Below are 13,177 nucleotides of genomic sequence, written 5' to 3'. Positions count from 1 at the left end.
CCCAGCTCGGCCAGCCTAGCCAGGGTCCGGAGCTGTTCTTTTTCCTGTGCAGTTTGCTAAGCGTTCAGCTGAGGGCGCTCTCCTGGGCTGTTGAGGGGTTGGAGTTCCTAAAAAGCCCTCTCCCAGGTAGGGGATCAGCGTTCCAATACATGTGGCTTTACTCATGAATGAATATCTGAAATAAAAATGGATGCAAACTCTGGTGCATTTCGGTTCTCTAAGACCAAGTACAGACCTGACTCCCTTGCGATTACTGACACCTCCCACCTCACTGCACACGGCCGGCACTCCGTAACTAGCATCGTCTTGCAGTCCCTGCATAGGCTGGCCGGCTCTTTGGGTCCCGCAGGGACTCGATGCGTGTCTGTCCGCTTTGATGGTTTAGAGCGGTCCTGGCACCTGAGTAACCTACTCCAGCAGGGACAAACGGCCGCCGTCTGTCCAACCCGACTGTTGGCATCCTCCCCCTGTTCTTCTCCCACAGAGCCGGACTGTGTGGCGTGGCTCCAGAGCTTCCTGTGTGACAGAGCCAGTTGGGGGTGGAGGCGGTACGGTAAGGCTGCACTCTCGCCGCACAGTCCTGCCCGCCATCGGGCCTGATCCTGGCCTGAGCCTTTCCTTCTGCCTTCAAGGGAGATGTGGTTCCTATTGAGCCTGTGGCTTGGTAATACCCTAAGCCAGTAATACTGCGTACATTTATTAAAGACTTCTGTGGAAGTATAATGGTAACACTTTATTATTCATGCATTAACCACAAACTTAGTGTTGGTTACATACTGATCTCATGGTGATTCATCATTAATGAATCATGCTGCATGTTTACGTCATGCACTTACTGTATTTGTTACGTTGCCTGTTAATTCTAGAAACCTTTCTAAACTACTGAAGGAACTGCTAATGAACTAATGAAGGAACAAGTCATGAGTAACACAAGTTAAATACCGATCTCATATTTGTTGATCATTAATGAATCACGGGATCACTGGATGCCAGGGCATCTCATGAAAGCGGGCTGCACGTGTGATGATGCGCCTGGGTTATGGCAAGGGGGAAAGAGAGCACCAGGAAATGCCTGTTCCAGCATAGTCCAGTCAAGCAGCTCAGAAACATGAGGGTACTTCTCAAAATACACACGCTCACACATTTACACACACACAGGCATACCAGTACGTTTTTATATTCTCTAGAATAGAAAGTTACATCTAGGCATAACTTAGGTTAATCAAGATATCACCACATACAAGTAAATTAGTTCATTCTCATCGCAGTGCCAGATCAGCCGCTACTAGAGCACTCATTCCTTGTATCGTATGAAAATCAGTCATGTGGGTGTGACAGTATGATTGCTGTAGCGTACGTCTGTGACAGTCCTGCGATTTTTCTTGGGGAAGTTTGCCAGAACTGTTCACTGCGTCTTCTAAGAAACGCATCAGAAGATAATTACCCTGACTAACAGGGTTTAAAGATCTGCCGCATGAGTCAGCTGTATGCTGTCTGTGATGGAGAACACAGCCTATTAAGGCTTACACTTTTACACTTGGTTTATGGCCTTGTATTTTTCTTTTTTAGAAGTTTCAGAAGAAATGCTTTAGTCAAGGATACAACAGCTGTACCCACAAATGCTTGAGTAAAGTTCTCAAATCGCTGCTGCGTTGAGGAGAGCAAACATTGGCAATTAAGAAATGTTTGCTATTTTTAACATGTTGGGTTACAGTTATTCTGTTTGAAATGTAACCTGCGGTTCTTTGGCTTCTCTGAGTGTGACAGTCGACTGCAAAGGGAAGAGCTATCTGAAATAAACAAACATCTGCTGGGCTGATTTTTTTAGATGTTTAAATAAGGACAAGCCCGCTGGACCTGTGGTCCTGTTATAACAGACGCAGTGAGGCGATATTTACCGGTTGTTTGCATATGTTTGAATGACTTCTGTACAGAAAGTACATCAGCCGACGTCGTGAGAGCAGCGGTCCATACCTTCATCGATCTGGGGGTAAGTAATAGAGGGTCTGTTTATATCAGGAGCAGCTTCAAATTAGACGTACAGACACAGTAAAGGCAAGAATATATTCCAGGGGCCATTAAGGATAAATTGCTGTGCAAATTACACTCTCAGAGAATTTACAAAAACAAATCCACAGTATTGTTATTAACCAGTAAGAAATTTACCCGCAAGCATAATGGTAAAGTAAGGGATGGTGAAAGTGAAACTGGAAGGTGTGTTTCTGAGTAGTAAGGGTGTAGGGAGGGAGGGTGAAAGCAGCCTCTGTCGCTGGGAGCAAACGCGAGCGCGTGTGTGTTTGACAGGTGCTGGAGAGGCTGGAGGAGCAGGCCGGAGTGAGAGTCCTCCTGGGGCTCAGTCCTCTCTTCCAGCAGCCTGAGAACAGAAAGAAGCTTCACCGCTTCATCGAGCAGTTTGTTTACAAATAGCCATCTGTCGACAAACACTGTCCACCCCCCGCTGGCGGCCTGGCATCTCAAGAGCTTACATGAACACGACCTGCCCACTTAGCTGTGCTCTCACAGCCGCGCTGGGTGAGGCCTGGGCAGCGGCCAGATCCATTCCGATGCAGAAGAGGGGTCAATGAGTGTGCTATCCATGCCGGGCACACCTACTTAGTCTGCGGTGGAACAATCTCTCTGCCCAATTCACTGGAGCTTAACCCTGTTTTCAGGTTTAGTATTCAACTGCAGAGTGACCATCACATTGCAGGTATCGCTCCGCTGCATATTTGTACACCTCGGAGATTTTCCGTCTTCCAGCTTTGTTCACTGACCTCATAGGGTCACAATTTTTATGTTTATAGAACATGACGTTTCGCCAATAAAGGAATCATTTTGAAGCTCACTTTTCATAGACTTGTTTGCTGTCATGTGACAGTTGCAGGATTTATTATTTTTTAGAGGTGTTTTGACTTTTCTTCATGTTGGTCTGAAGTTTAACTGATTATTTAATTTCAGTATCAACAGCTGTGCTGAAATCTGAGTTTGTGTTCCTCAGTATTTAAATGTGATCTGTTATTCACAAATACCAATCAGAATTGTGTTGCATGTTTACGTTTCACTCAATTGTTTCAGGTCTGCTTTCAAAAGATAACATTAAAAAAGAACTTTTGTTCAGTTGATTTGACACTGCCAGGCTGCAGTGATTTTTCTCAGACTGACAGTTCATTGCTTTGTTGCTTAGTTTTAACTTTTATCGAGACTGAGGCTTTTAAGCGCTGAATATATCATAGAAGAAATCTATGACAATTTCCCTAAAGATCCAACAGCTGCATTTCCATGACTTAAACCAGAAATCTTCAGGTTGCACAGTAGGTGTGGGATCTGTACCCATGTCTGGAAGGTTGTGGGTATGAATCCCGTGGCTGGCAGATTGTATCCCTGTTGGCCCTTTGATGTGATGATTTCCCCAGAGACGTCAAAGCTTCCTTCACTCCACCTCTGCAGAATTCCACAGAGTTCTGCACTGACCTAGAAATCCCTGGGTTACCGACGTATCAGGAGCGGGGAGCAGCCTGGCCACCTTTATACAGCCACATACTGAAGACCGGATTGGTCATTAGTTCACCTCAGTGTTCAGAGAACCTAAATAAAGCCCAGATGGACTCAGTGAGAAAGTGTATCCAGCATGATATCTGCAGGGGAACGTGGAAAGGATCAGAGTGAAAGAAGCAGTGAGATTAAGTGAAACTTAAAGTTTAAAATTACAGTACAAAACTTTGGCAAGAGTAGAAGGTTCAGTCAAGGTTTCAGCCTGTATGGGCTCAGATAACTGCTTTGTTTTTGGGGTGCCAACCAAGAGGGGACCATTCATCCTAAGTGGCTTGTTGGCATGTGGTCCTAGAATTTCTAATAGTAGTGGCAACCTTAATATATGTAAAGATAACCTTCACTGATGCTACAAAGTTTATTTCAACCTATGATCAGTTTGTGAAAAGAATATTGAGAGCCTTAACTTTTTATATTTCTGACCTTGCAGTTTCCACAGTGTTGAAGCATTGGTCAGCGCCATGTGTGGCCGTGAAGGCAATGTTGTATGCGTTCATTGTGCGCCCCCTTCAGTCGGCTTTGGTAATAACACTGGATTAAAGAGAACTTGTGCTATTACCATTTCTATGGCAGGAATCATAGAGAATGTTTTACAAATATCGCAAACGCTGCAGTATCTTTCTGGTGGGGATCTTTTCTATACATAATATATTGTCTTATTTTGGCAAAAGCCATTTTTCATCCTACATGTGGTTCCTGTGTTGCTCATTCTTACATCCTGAGTGATTCTGCTGTTTGCGACATATCTGCTAGTTCTGCCCACTATGTAATCCTCAGCCTTTCTTCATTTAGGAGGAATGCTGCCATCTAGTAGCAAAATGTAGCTATATGCAACTTTGAGGTACATTGCATGTGTAATCCTTCGGTGTGCCTTGTTGTACGAGATATGAGGTGACCGTAAAGTAATAGTATTGTGTTAACCAGGTAGCAGTAATCTTCTTTTACTAGTGAATGTAATTTAAATCCCGTAGCTTCCAGGAATATGTTTGGTATTGAACTGAACTCATCCTTTATTAAAAAAAGACTGCTGGGCCTATTGAAGTAACCTGCCGTGATACTAGAAAAAAAAGCATTTTAAGATTTTGTCATACATTTTACATTTACATGTTGCAGCACTGCTGAATACCAAAATATGCTCACCTACATTTTAAAACAAGTTGATTCATACCCTGACCTTTCTAAGGTTGGGCTGGTTGGCAGACATTTACTTGCGTTGCATAACTGCTCTAGGTTATTCAAACTGCGTAAATGTCCCATTCAATGGCCACAGCTATTCGGCATGGCCCACTGGGTTTGGCAGAGTGATTCCTTTTATGGCTGCTGAATAATAGCTTGGCAGTGTTGCCCCATTTAAAGTACCTAGACTGCGCACTGGGATACACACACTGGCTGTGTGAGTCGTTAACCTGTCTGCTTTGTGCGCACAGTAGGGCTCTACAACTCTGAGCCCTTTCTACAGCTGATCAGATTTAGCAGAGTCATGTTAATATCGTCAGCACTTGAAGCCCTGAAGTAAATCAAGCATTGTGCTTCTGATTATGAAGCTGTCTCTGAGCGCAGTTAATTATTGAATAAATTCACTGGTTTCTTATAGCAGTAGGTTTCATGGGTTTATGAGTTATAAAATCTTGGATGGCTGTGGCCCTTACCCTTTCAATACAGACGGACAAATACAGTATGAAAGGCTTTGCATAGGGAAACGGTCGAGAAAATCTGGCGTTTGAGCTGAATTTTTCCATTTAATCAACTATGAACATGGAACACAATTTTAGTTCAGAATCGCTCATCACTGTTTATATGCTATTCAGCCCACCAGGGCAGAATTTACACGGAAAAATTCCCATCTGACATTCTAGTTCTTAGGCATTTTTTTGTAAGAAAAATAGATGACAGTTGTTAATAAGCCAGCAGGAAACCAGACAAAAGTTCTAATATCAGTACGATCCCCCCTTCACAACCATGCCAGACACCTTACTGGAAATGCCTCAGGCTTTAGCGACATTACAGTATAGGTACATTTAATTCTTTATTGATTACAAATTAACCCTTTGTTCTTCTTTCCATGGTTGGAAAACTGCCTGAAGTGGAATTATAGTTTTGCGTTACAAATTTAAACTTCAATGTCAAACATTTTCTATGGGTCCCAGTTCAGATGACTGTGTTGCGAATGGCTCCAATGTTGTCGATCTCGCATTCTACCACATCCCCTTTCTGAGGACAAAAAAAAAAAACAGATTGTGGATTTAAATGTTTCTTTAACATGGTCTAATTTGAGCTGGTTAACAATTCAGGATTAAAACTGCGGCCACCTGAAGGTAAGGAAGCCTATCAAACACACACTTATGGGCACCTGCAGGCATTTATCGTGAGTAATTTACAGTTATCTGTTTAGCAGTTTGTGTTTTCCTCTTACCTTGAGGAAGACGGGGGGGTTCCTGAAAAGCCCTACTCCAGGAGGGGTCCCAGTCAGAAACACATCCCCGGGACACAGTGTCACAAACCTGAAAGAAAATAATAAAGAAGTACTTAAAACTGAAAAGCCACATGAAGCTATTTTCATAAAGAATTACCAGGTAACCCTGGTGACACTGTGTACGGAGAAGGTTATGCTACCTTTCTGTAAATTGCTCAGCTTGGGCTGTTAATTTCTCATGGCAAGTGGGCTAGAAGACAACTCAGTGTAAAACAAGGCCAAAGGCAGCCAGCTCAACGGAATCACTCACTGAGAGACCCAAGCCACAAGCTTCTCGGTCCTGAAGATCATTTGATCGGTGTTGCTCTCCTGCACCACACTCCCATTGACACGGCAGCGGATTCCCAGGTTATGAGGGTCTGATGACCAAAAAAAAAAGTAGTGTTCATCTGTTCACATCCCCCACTGCTACCCCTTAACCGTCATCTTCCGGGGACCCTGTTCCATGTCACACCTTTCAGTGCTGCTGTGGTGACGAGGGCAGGGCCCAGCGGACAGAAGCTGTCGAAGGTTTTTCCCAGCAGCCACTGTTTCCCATTGCGGTGCATCTGCCAGTCACGTGCACTAACGTCATTGGCCACTGTGAAACCAGCAACATACGAGAGAGCTTCCTCTTCCTGTGGAAGGGGAGGAGAATCTCGCATGTCACACTCATCTGGGGTTCAATATTAATCCCAGCTTCTGATCCTGAGCAGTTCTACTCCAGCCATCGTTCACATTGAAATCAGCAACCTGTCAAACACTTTGCCAAGGAAACGCACAGTCATTTAGATCAGCGAGGATAATGACGAGGCCTGAGGCTAATTGGTGTCGTAATAGTGTGGCCTGCACTGACCTTGATGTGCTTGCCTCTCCGGCCTATTACGAAGGCCAACTCTACCTCCCAGTCCACCTCCTTCAATCAAAGACAGTGATTAATTGCTTCCATCTTTCAGTGCACCCTGATACAGCTGTGAATCAAGATGAGAATGTGAATACATATTGTGGGGGAAGAAAAGTAGAATCACTGATCAACTACCATAATGGGCATTACACAGACACACTGCAATGCACTTTAATAAGTCCAAAGTTAATGACCACTGGGTGTAAATGCAATATGAGACAGTCGACAGTGCTTTAATGTATTCATGCAAGTGAGCACAGAATAGCACCGGCTGAACTAGCCTTGCTCTTATCAGGCAGCAAGATGTCGTCGAATGGGCCGGTGATGGCACTGGGGAACTTGCTGAAGATGATGGGTTCCTTGGGAATGGGGGCGTTCTGCTCCAGGCAGTGGTCTCGGTAGTTCATGCCCACGCACACGACCTTCTCTGGACCCGTGACTGGAGAAAGCAAGCCCACCTCAGATGAAGGGACCATGCAGAGGCCACTGGAAAGCGCTCTGGAATGAGCAGAGTTGATTGGTTTCTATACTTGGCAATTACCCTGTCACAGCGGCAGAGATATGCTTTGCGTGGGAATACAGTTATGAACAGAAACCCAGCTACTGCAGGTCAGTCAGCACTCGTCTTTCTAAAATTAGCTGCAGGTTTCATTTCAGTCAAACCTTTATGACATATTTTCAATCTGTATTTATTAGTTAATCTTCCCCAAGTTACAAATACAATCCCTAAGACACAGAAGGCAGGCCCTGCGGAAAGGAGGGAGTCCTACAGTGTTGGATTATCGATCAACCTCAAAGCATCCTGTTTAGCTAAAGCGTTGGATTCTTTGATAAGTGAACCTATGAAGGACAGTAAATGAGACAATGACAGCACTGTTACTCCTGCCATAAAACCAATATCCAAGCTCTAGACAATAAGAAACACTGGCCCTTTTTATTGGCAAAAGCCTTTTATATTACCAGTCGCAATGCCCCAATAAAGAACTCGGTTAACCCTGACTTCTGACGCTGGAAAGTTGTATTGTCAGCTATCATGTTAAGATTCAGGACATCCAGTCAGAAGGTCTTGCACCTTTGTCAGGGTGTCCCTCAGGGCTCTACCTTAGGCCTGCTCTTATTCACTGTGCATAAATCACTTGGGATAGAATGTTCCTAACTAAAATTTTATACGCCTTTATATCCCCTTATCTACAATTTTTTTTCAAAAGAGTACAAGGTCAAGGCTTTCCTAAATACTGAAAAAAAAAATTAATATCTTCTCCAATCTTAAAGGATTGAAGTTAGACCAGAGTATTGTTGCTCACGGTGAACAAATTTAAACTGATGACTAGCTGTGCATTAAGCCCCTATACAGAAGTTAGTGTGAAAGTTCAAACTGAAGCTGAGTCTGTATTTTTAGGGACCATGCTTGGTTTGGTTTTACGTTAGATAAAGTCTAAGGCACAGCTTTGCCTAGTTAGTCTCAAGTTCAGGTTCCTGAAGGCAATTTGGCTGCGACAATCCCCAAAACAGTACAAAGACATACAACACAAACAAATACATGAATAAAAAATAATAAAGTTCCAAATATTTGTAAGCTTGAACTAGGCACAGAATTGAAAAGCTTAAAGGGACAGAAGAGCTGGTCTTTAAGTGGGGGGGCCTGTGAGTGCTGAAAGGAAGGGGGTCAAGCTCGTGGTGATTATGGTGATCTGTGGTATTTAGGAAATAGGCCCATTGTCTCTATATGCTGCCCACATAATCATGGAACCTTAACATTCATTAGTAATTGTAAGACCTACACACGTTGTTGTGCATCATATTCCTTAGTGAGTCAGCCTTCTCTTTCAACACACATTATTTACTTGTATTTAAGCTACAAGGCCATTATAGGATGGCTTCTCTGCTATTGATTTGCTTTTATGTCTCAAAAACAGGACACTGATGGATTCAGATGGGTTAAGACAAATGGTGAAGGGAATTTAAAGCCATTTTAAGGCCATTGTGGGTGTGATTGGTTTAATGGAGCATTTTACTGAAGCTGCAATTTGGTTTTATTTCGCTCAGTTATTTTTAACCCATGCTGTTTTTGTAGTTTATCTTATTAATTGATGTGAGTTTATGCATTCTGTTGTGCCTGGAAATAACTTTTTTGTTGCCTGTTTTAGCCAGGGCTCGCTTGTAAAAGATTTAAAATCTTAGTGGGTGTAACCTGGTTAAACCAGGGTTAATAAATAAAAATGTAAGGCTGTTGTTTGTTTCGGAATGTAATGTGTTTGTTTTGGAAACTAAGGCCAACCATTGGATCTACACAGCTGTCAAAACCCTCTGGGCAAAATATAAATCTCTCACACACTTTTCGCAATGTCATCTGTAATCAGGAGTTTTTTTTTTTACTATACATCTGACTGCATCTGTTACTGGAGTCCAGTCTGAGAGTAATTTGTGTACCTTTGTGCACACTCCATGCCCCTGTGTCCTGTCTCCAGGAATTCTCTCATGGTGGAGGGCACGGAGGAGTCAAAGCTCTTGAGGTCCACGATACCTTGACCCAAATCCACGCCAACTCTCACTTCGCGCTCCTTGTTAAGGTGGCAGAACTGCACCAGGCGCATCGTGTCTCTGCTTGCCAGTCCCCGCCTTCCAACGTGCGTTAGCTGCCTTCTACTAATTCTACCCCAGAGCAGTAGAGGGTGGACAAGCAGCCTCATCTGTTGAAAACACATGGCAGTACGATCCGACACGGTTACTCAGAAGAGCTGAAATTGCAACACATGATTAGAATTACACTGACATGCATGGGCATATTAGCCCAACATAACCTTTAATGACGAACTGCATGAAAATAAAAATTCTTTCATTAAGAAACAAATATACATTTTACAACAGAGGAGGGCACGATTACTCATTTCTTAAATAATGGCCAAAAATAATGACATTTCTCTAAAAATAAGGCGCATAATATACAATACAGTTGCAAAGGTTTAGTTCTGAAGAAGTTCAAAGTAGAGGAGAACGTGAAAGACAAGTCACGCCAGGTTGGCGAGAATGCATTGTTTGCCGCACCCGCCACACGGATAAACACCTCGGCATCCCGGTTGACAACCCCCCACAGTGAAAGACAGTAGTCAGGATTTCCACTCCAATAATCGCGTAACTAAGTCTTAACAAGCCCATAATCAATGCATATCAGCACAAAATCAGCAGTGTCACCAGTTTTCGTGACCTACCTGCTTGAGCCGTCACTAAAAGTTAAATTGTCTAATGAACAAGATATATGCACAATGGCTGACAAAATGCAATCACCTAATTTTTGCAAATACGGTGTAGACAGAAGTACCGATCTGCCCTTTAAACAGTAAAAATTGCTGGAAATTCAACTGGCGTAATTTCACAAACTGTCTTCATACTTTGAACTTCAGACTGCTTGTGAATATGCCGTATACGGTGGACTTCCTGTTTTGGTGTTTGTAGTTCTAATATAACCACAACTGTTGTTCTATTATATAACTCATATTTAATATGATGAACAGTGTAGTGTATATATTATTAATATTTTAAAATAATAGAATTATTCTGTAATCTGTACGTACAGTTTGGTATTCATTATTTAAACAATGTAGTATTTGCAAATGAACTACAATTCCCAGAAGCTAACAGCATAGGTTAAAAATCTTTTTTTCTTCTTTTTTTTAAGGCGGAACCTCGTGATACCGGTCGGCTGACTTGGTTTTTATGCTCGTAGCGGTTGATCGTTCTGATATTTGAAGACGGAGGAGGAGGAATGATGGTGTCTGTACGGTAAGGGGGACCTTGAATAGTTATAGCTGCAAATGGCTCTTCTGAAAAGTTCATGCTGTCAGGTTGTAAAGGCTCAGAAAACTTTCATGATAAGATAAACTTCAGTGATGTTGCTGTGCCATGCGTGAAAATTCATTTCACAAAATAAAGATTTTAATTTACATGTCCGTGTCAAATGCACCTAACGGTAGGGTGGCAGGCAATACTGTACGTGGATTTAAATCCTTCCGGGGGGGTTCCGTTCAAGCTCCAGTCTCTAGTCTTTAAGCCACTCTAAGCATAAGCGTCGACTATGTAATTCTTCATTTCCACTAGGTATAATTTCATGTGCACTTTGTGCATTTGAAAACAGAACTGAAAGTGTCGTAATAATAATATGCATCGTTTTTCTGACCCAGAATTTGTACTGAGTCGTTTGTGCTTTTTTTTAAGCTGATTTGAAATGTATACGAATAAAATGAAACTAGTCATATTTAATGAAAGAAAAATATTTGATTCATAACATAACTTAACATAGCTTTCACTTTCGGTAGACATGCGAATATGATGATGCCAAGAGAAACATTTGGTTTGTCACAAGACTTCCTCAAAACTTTGTAAAAATAGACACCTTGTGACTTGTCTATATGTGCGTGTCTGTATACACACACTTTCATCATTTCGTTGATACGGATTAAGTACCACCTGGGATTCAACTTCATCTGATCAGTTTTTTAACATGGTTTAAAAATAAAGCACCGTAAGGACTGCAGAGAGTATTATTGTTGTCTTGTTAATGGTTGAAGATCGAAGGGACTGCCTCTCTCTGTTGGAGTACCTTTGGTCCAGTGATTAGATATATAATCTTAACCGAATATGTAACCGAGTAGCTGACCTTAATGCTATTTCTTCCAACTCAGCGTTCAGCCCCTTGAGTACACCACGGACTGCAAAAATGCAAAGTGAGTATGGAGGAGGGTATGGCCGGGCACATTTTTAGTTTTCCATTTTGATTTTCAGTTTAGTTCAGTTTCGCCAGCATCAGCCAGCATTAGTTCATAGATGTATGGAATGTAAAGGGCCATATTGCTTGGAAGTTATTGGCAGGGGGTGGGGGTGGGGCTGATGTTTGCCAAATGCAAATTTTTTAACTGAAATACTATATGCCGAAGGAGTTGTTGAGATAGTTATATTTTCTGTCTGACAGTGCTCCTTCTCATTAGATTCACATTTCAAGAGGAGGTATTCTCAAAATTGACCTCTTGGCAGCTGAACGGAAAGACTTGAAAATGTCATATTTGACCCTGGGAGTTTATATTGAAGGAGTTGAGTTGAGACAGTTATATTTTCAGCATTTATAGTTCAGATATGCTTCTTTCAACTGTATAAATTTCATTCCCATCACTATCTACACAGTCAACCATGCCCCCAAAGTAGGGGGTCCGGTGAGGGGTTTCGCACCTGTGACCATTTTTAGCCAGAGCTTGGGGTCAGAATCCGAAAAAAGTGTCTGGGGTTGAAGCAAAATCTGATATTTGTAGGTCCATAACTTTGAAGTGCTTCCCCTGAGCTTAATGTTAATGACAGATTCTGAAAGAGCAGGGAAAAGTAGGCCAGGAGAACAGTTTTCAGCTCTCTAGCATGCTTAGAAATGAAGATATGGTCTCCTGAAAACCCTTACAAATTATATTATATAAGATTTGTGAGTGCAAAAAAGGGGCGTGGCACCCAAATTTGAAAGGGCCATAACTTTTGGACTACATCAGAATTTTTCAATAAAACTTGGGGAATTTTCAGTCTTCTCTATAAGGATCAAAATACCAAGTTTTCATCAAAATCAGGAATGATGCCCATGGAACTTTTCTGGACATTGGTTGATTTGGCACGGACTGACCCTTAATGAGATTAGGCCCTTTTGGAAGCAGTGAACTCTGTCTGGGTGACCCCCAGTGAAAACCCCCATTAAAGTAATGGGTAGAGAGTGAGGAAATATTCCTAGATATATTAAAGTAAAGCAATCAGACAATTATTGTGCAAAGTGTTAAGGGAATGCTGAAACCAAATTTAATACAACAATTTCAAAAACTCAGAATACCAAAATCAATAATATTTCACTCAACACTGAATGTGTGATAGATTCTAGTAGTAATTTGCGATGCCATGGCCCTGTTTTAAGCTTGGTAATAACCTCGATTGAATATAACCTCGATTGACGTTAACTATGATAGCCCTGGTATAAACTTTGGAATCTTAACATATTTACCTTGGTGATCACCTGCATCTTACAGCTTTGATGGCATAGTCCTGGTGGCCCAGAGTTATGACCAGCTGCCAGAGGAGCTTGCAGACCTACGTGAGGCTCTTCAGGACTATAGCTCTGTGAGTTAAGGGAACTCGCAGCAACACCCGAGCATATCCTTTGGGTAACTTCTGTAACGGAGTCCATTTCTGTTGGTCATATGTTTTTTTTTTTTTTTTTTCGTTCTCAGGTGGACTGCGGATTTGCTCAGGAA

General features: G+C 42.3%; 3 protein-coding genes across 14 annotated transcripts in view; 2 read left to right on the top strand and 1 right to left on the bottom strand.

Annotated features, from left to right (window-relative positions):
• The window catches only part of gpat2 (glycerol-3-phosphate acyltransferase 2, mitochondrial), a 65,496-nt gene extending 62,369 nt beyond the window's left edge, over positions 1–3,127 (top strand). For all 10 annotated transcript variants that reach the window (XM_048990377.1, XM_048990429.1, XM_048990409.1 and 7 more), the window contains 4 exons: positions 6–126; positions 485–553; positions 1,935–1,990; positions 2,305–3,127. In XM_048990377.1, coding sequence (XP_048846334.1) covers positions 6–126; positions 485–553; positions 1,935–1,990; positions 2,305–2,427 — 369 coding nt within the window. In that variant the 3' untranslated portion in view covers positions 2,428–3,127. The remainder of the gene's footprint in view (positions 1–5; positions 127–484; positions 554–1,934; positions 1,991–2,304) is intronic.
• A 2,136-nt stretch (positions 3,128–5,263) lies between these two features.
• On the bottom strand, positions 5,264–10,324 carry fahd2a (fumarylacetoacetate hydrolase domain containing 2A). Of its 3 annotated transcripts, none has more exons than XM_048990895.1 (8): positions 10,191–10,324; positions 9,336–9,595; positions 7,187–7,403; positions 6,858–6,917; positions 6,477–6,639; positions 6,273–6,381; positions 5,963–6,050; positions 5,264–5,760 (listed from the first exon to the last, which is right to left on the bottom strand). In XM_048990895.1, exons 2-8 carry the CDS (start codon positions 9,593–9,595, stop codon positions 5,698–5,700), a joined length of 960 nt encoding a protein of 319 aa, XP_048846852.1. In that variant the 5' UTR covers positions 10,191–10,324; the 3' UTR covers positions 5,264–5,697. The 3 variants fall into 3 exon arrangements, with proteins under 3 accessions (XP_048846852.1, XP_048846841.1, XP_048846832.1); XM_048990884.1 differs by having other exon boundaries at positions 10,115–10,318; XM_048990875.1 differs by lacking the exon at positions 10,191–10,324 and having other exon boundaries at positions 9,336–9,625.
• Positions 10,325–10,577: 253 nt separating this feature from the next.
• Positions 10,578–13,177, top strand: part of zgc:152830 (uncharacterized protein LOC767682 homolog) — a 6,164-nt gene continuing 3,564 nt past the window's right edge. Inside the window, exons 1-4 of the mRNA XM_048990613.1 lie at positions 10,578–10,685; positions 11,585–11,626; positions 12,953–13,043; positions 13,154–13,177. The exon at positions 13,154–13,177 is cut by the window's right edge and continues 125 nt beyond it. Of these exons, the coding sequence (XP_048846570.1) occupies positions 10,669–10,685; positions 11,585–11,626; positions 12,953–13,043; positions 13,154–13,177 (174 nt within the window). The 5' untranslated portion in view covers positions 10,578–10,668. The remainder of the gene's footprint in view (positions 10,686–11,584; positions 11,627–12,952; positions 13,044–13,153) is intronic.

The sequence above is a fragment of the Brienomyrus brachyistius genome, chromosome 2, assembly GCF_023856365.1.
Source record: "Brienomyrus brachyistius isolate T26 chromosome 2, BBRACH_0.4, whole genome shotgun sequence".
Classification (NCBI taxonomy): Eukaryota; Metazoa; Chordata; class Actinopteri; order Osteoglossiformes; family Mormyridae; genus Brienomyrus; species Brienomyrus brachyistius.
The sequence above is the reverse complement of the archived record's forward strand: the minus strand, read 5'-3'. Positions and strand labels throughout refer to the sequence as shown.

What these genes read in the sequence shown, in the direction of transcription:
- fahd2a (XM_048990875.1), bottom strand. Translation starts at nt 9,610, where the DNA reads ATGTGTTTTCAACAGATGAGGCTGCTTGTCCACCCTCTACTGCTCTGG. An exon ending in GGAGAGGCAAGCACATCAAG is followed by an intron (nt 6,640 to 6,857) that starts GTCAGTGCAGGC and finishes CCCCTTCCACAG; the next exon opens with GAAGAGGAAGCTCTCTCGTA. An exon ending in CACCACAGCAGCACTGAAAG is followed by an intron (nt 6,382 to 6,476) that starts GTGTGACATGGA and finishes TTTGGTCATCAG; the next exon opens with ACCCTCATAACCTGGGAATC.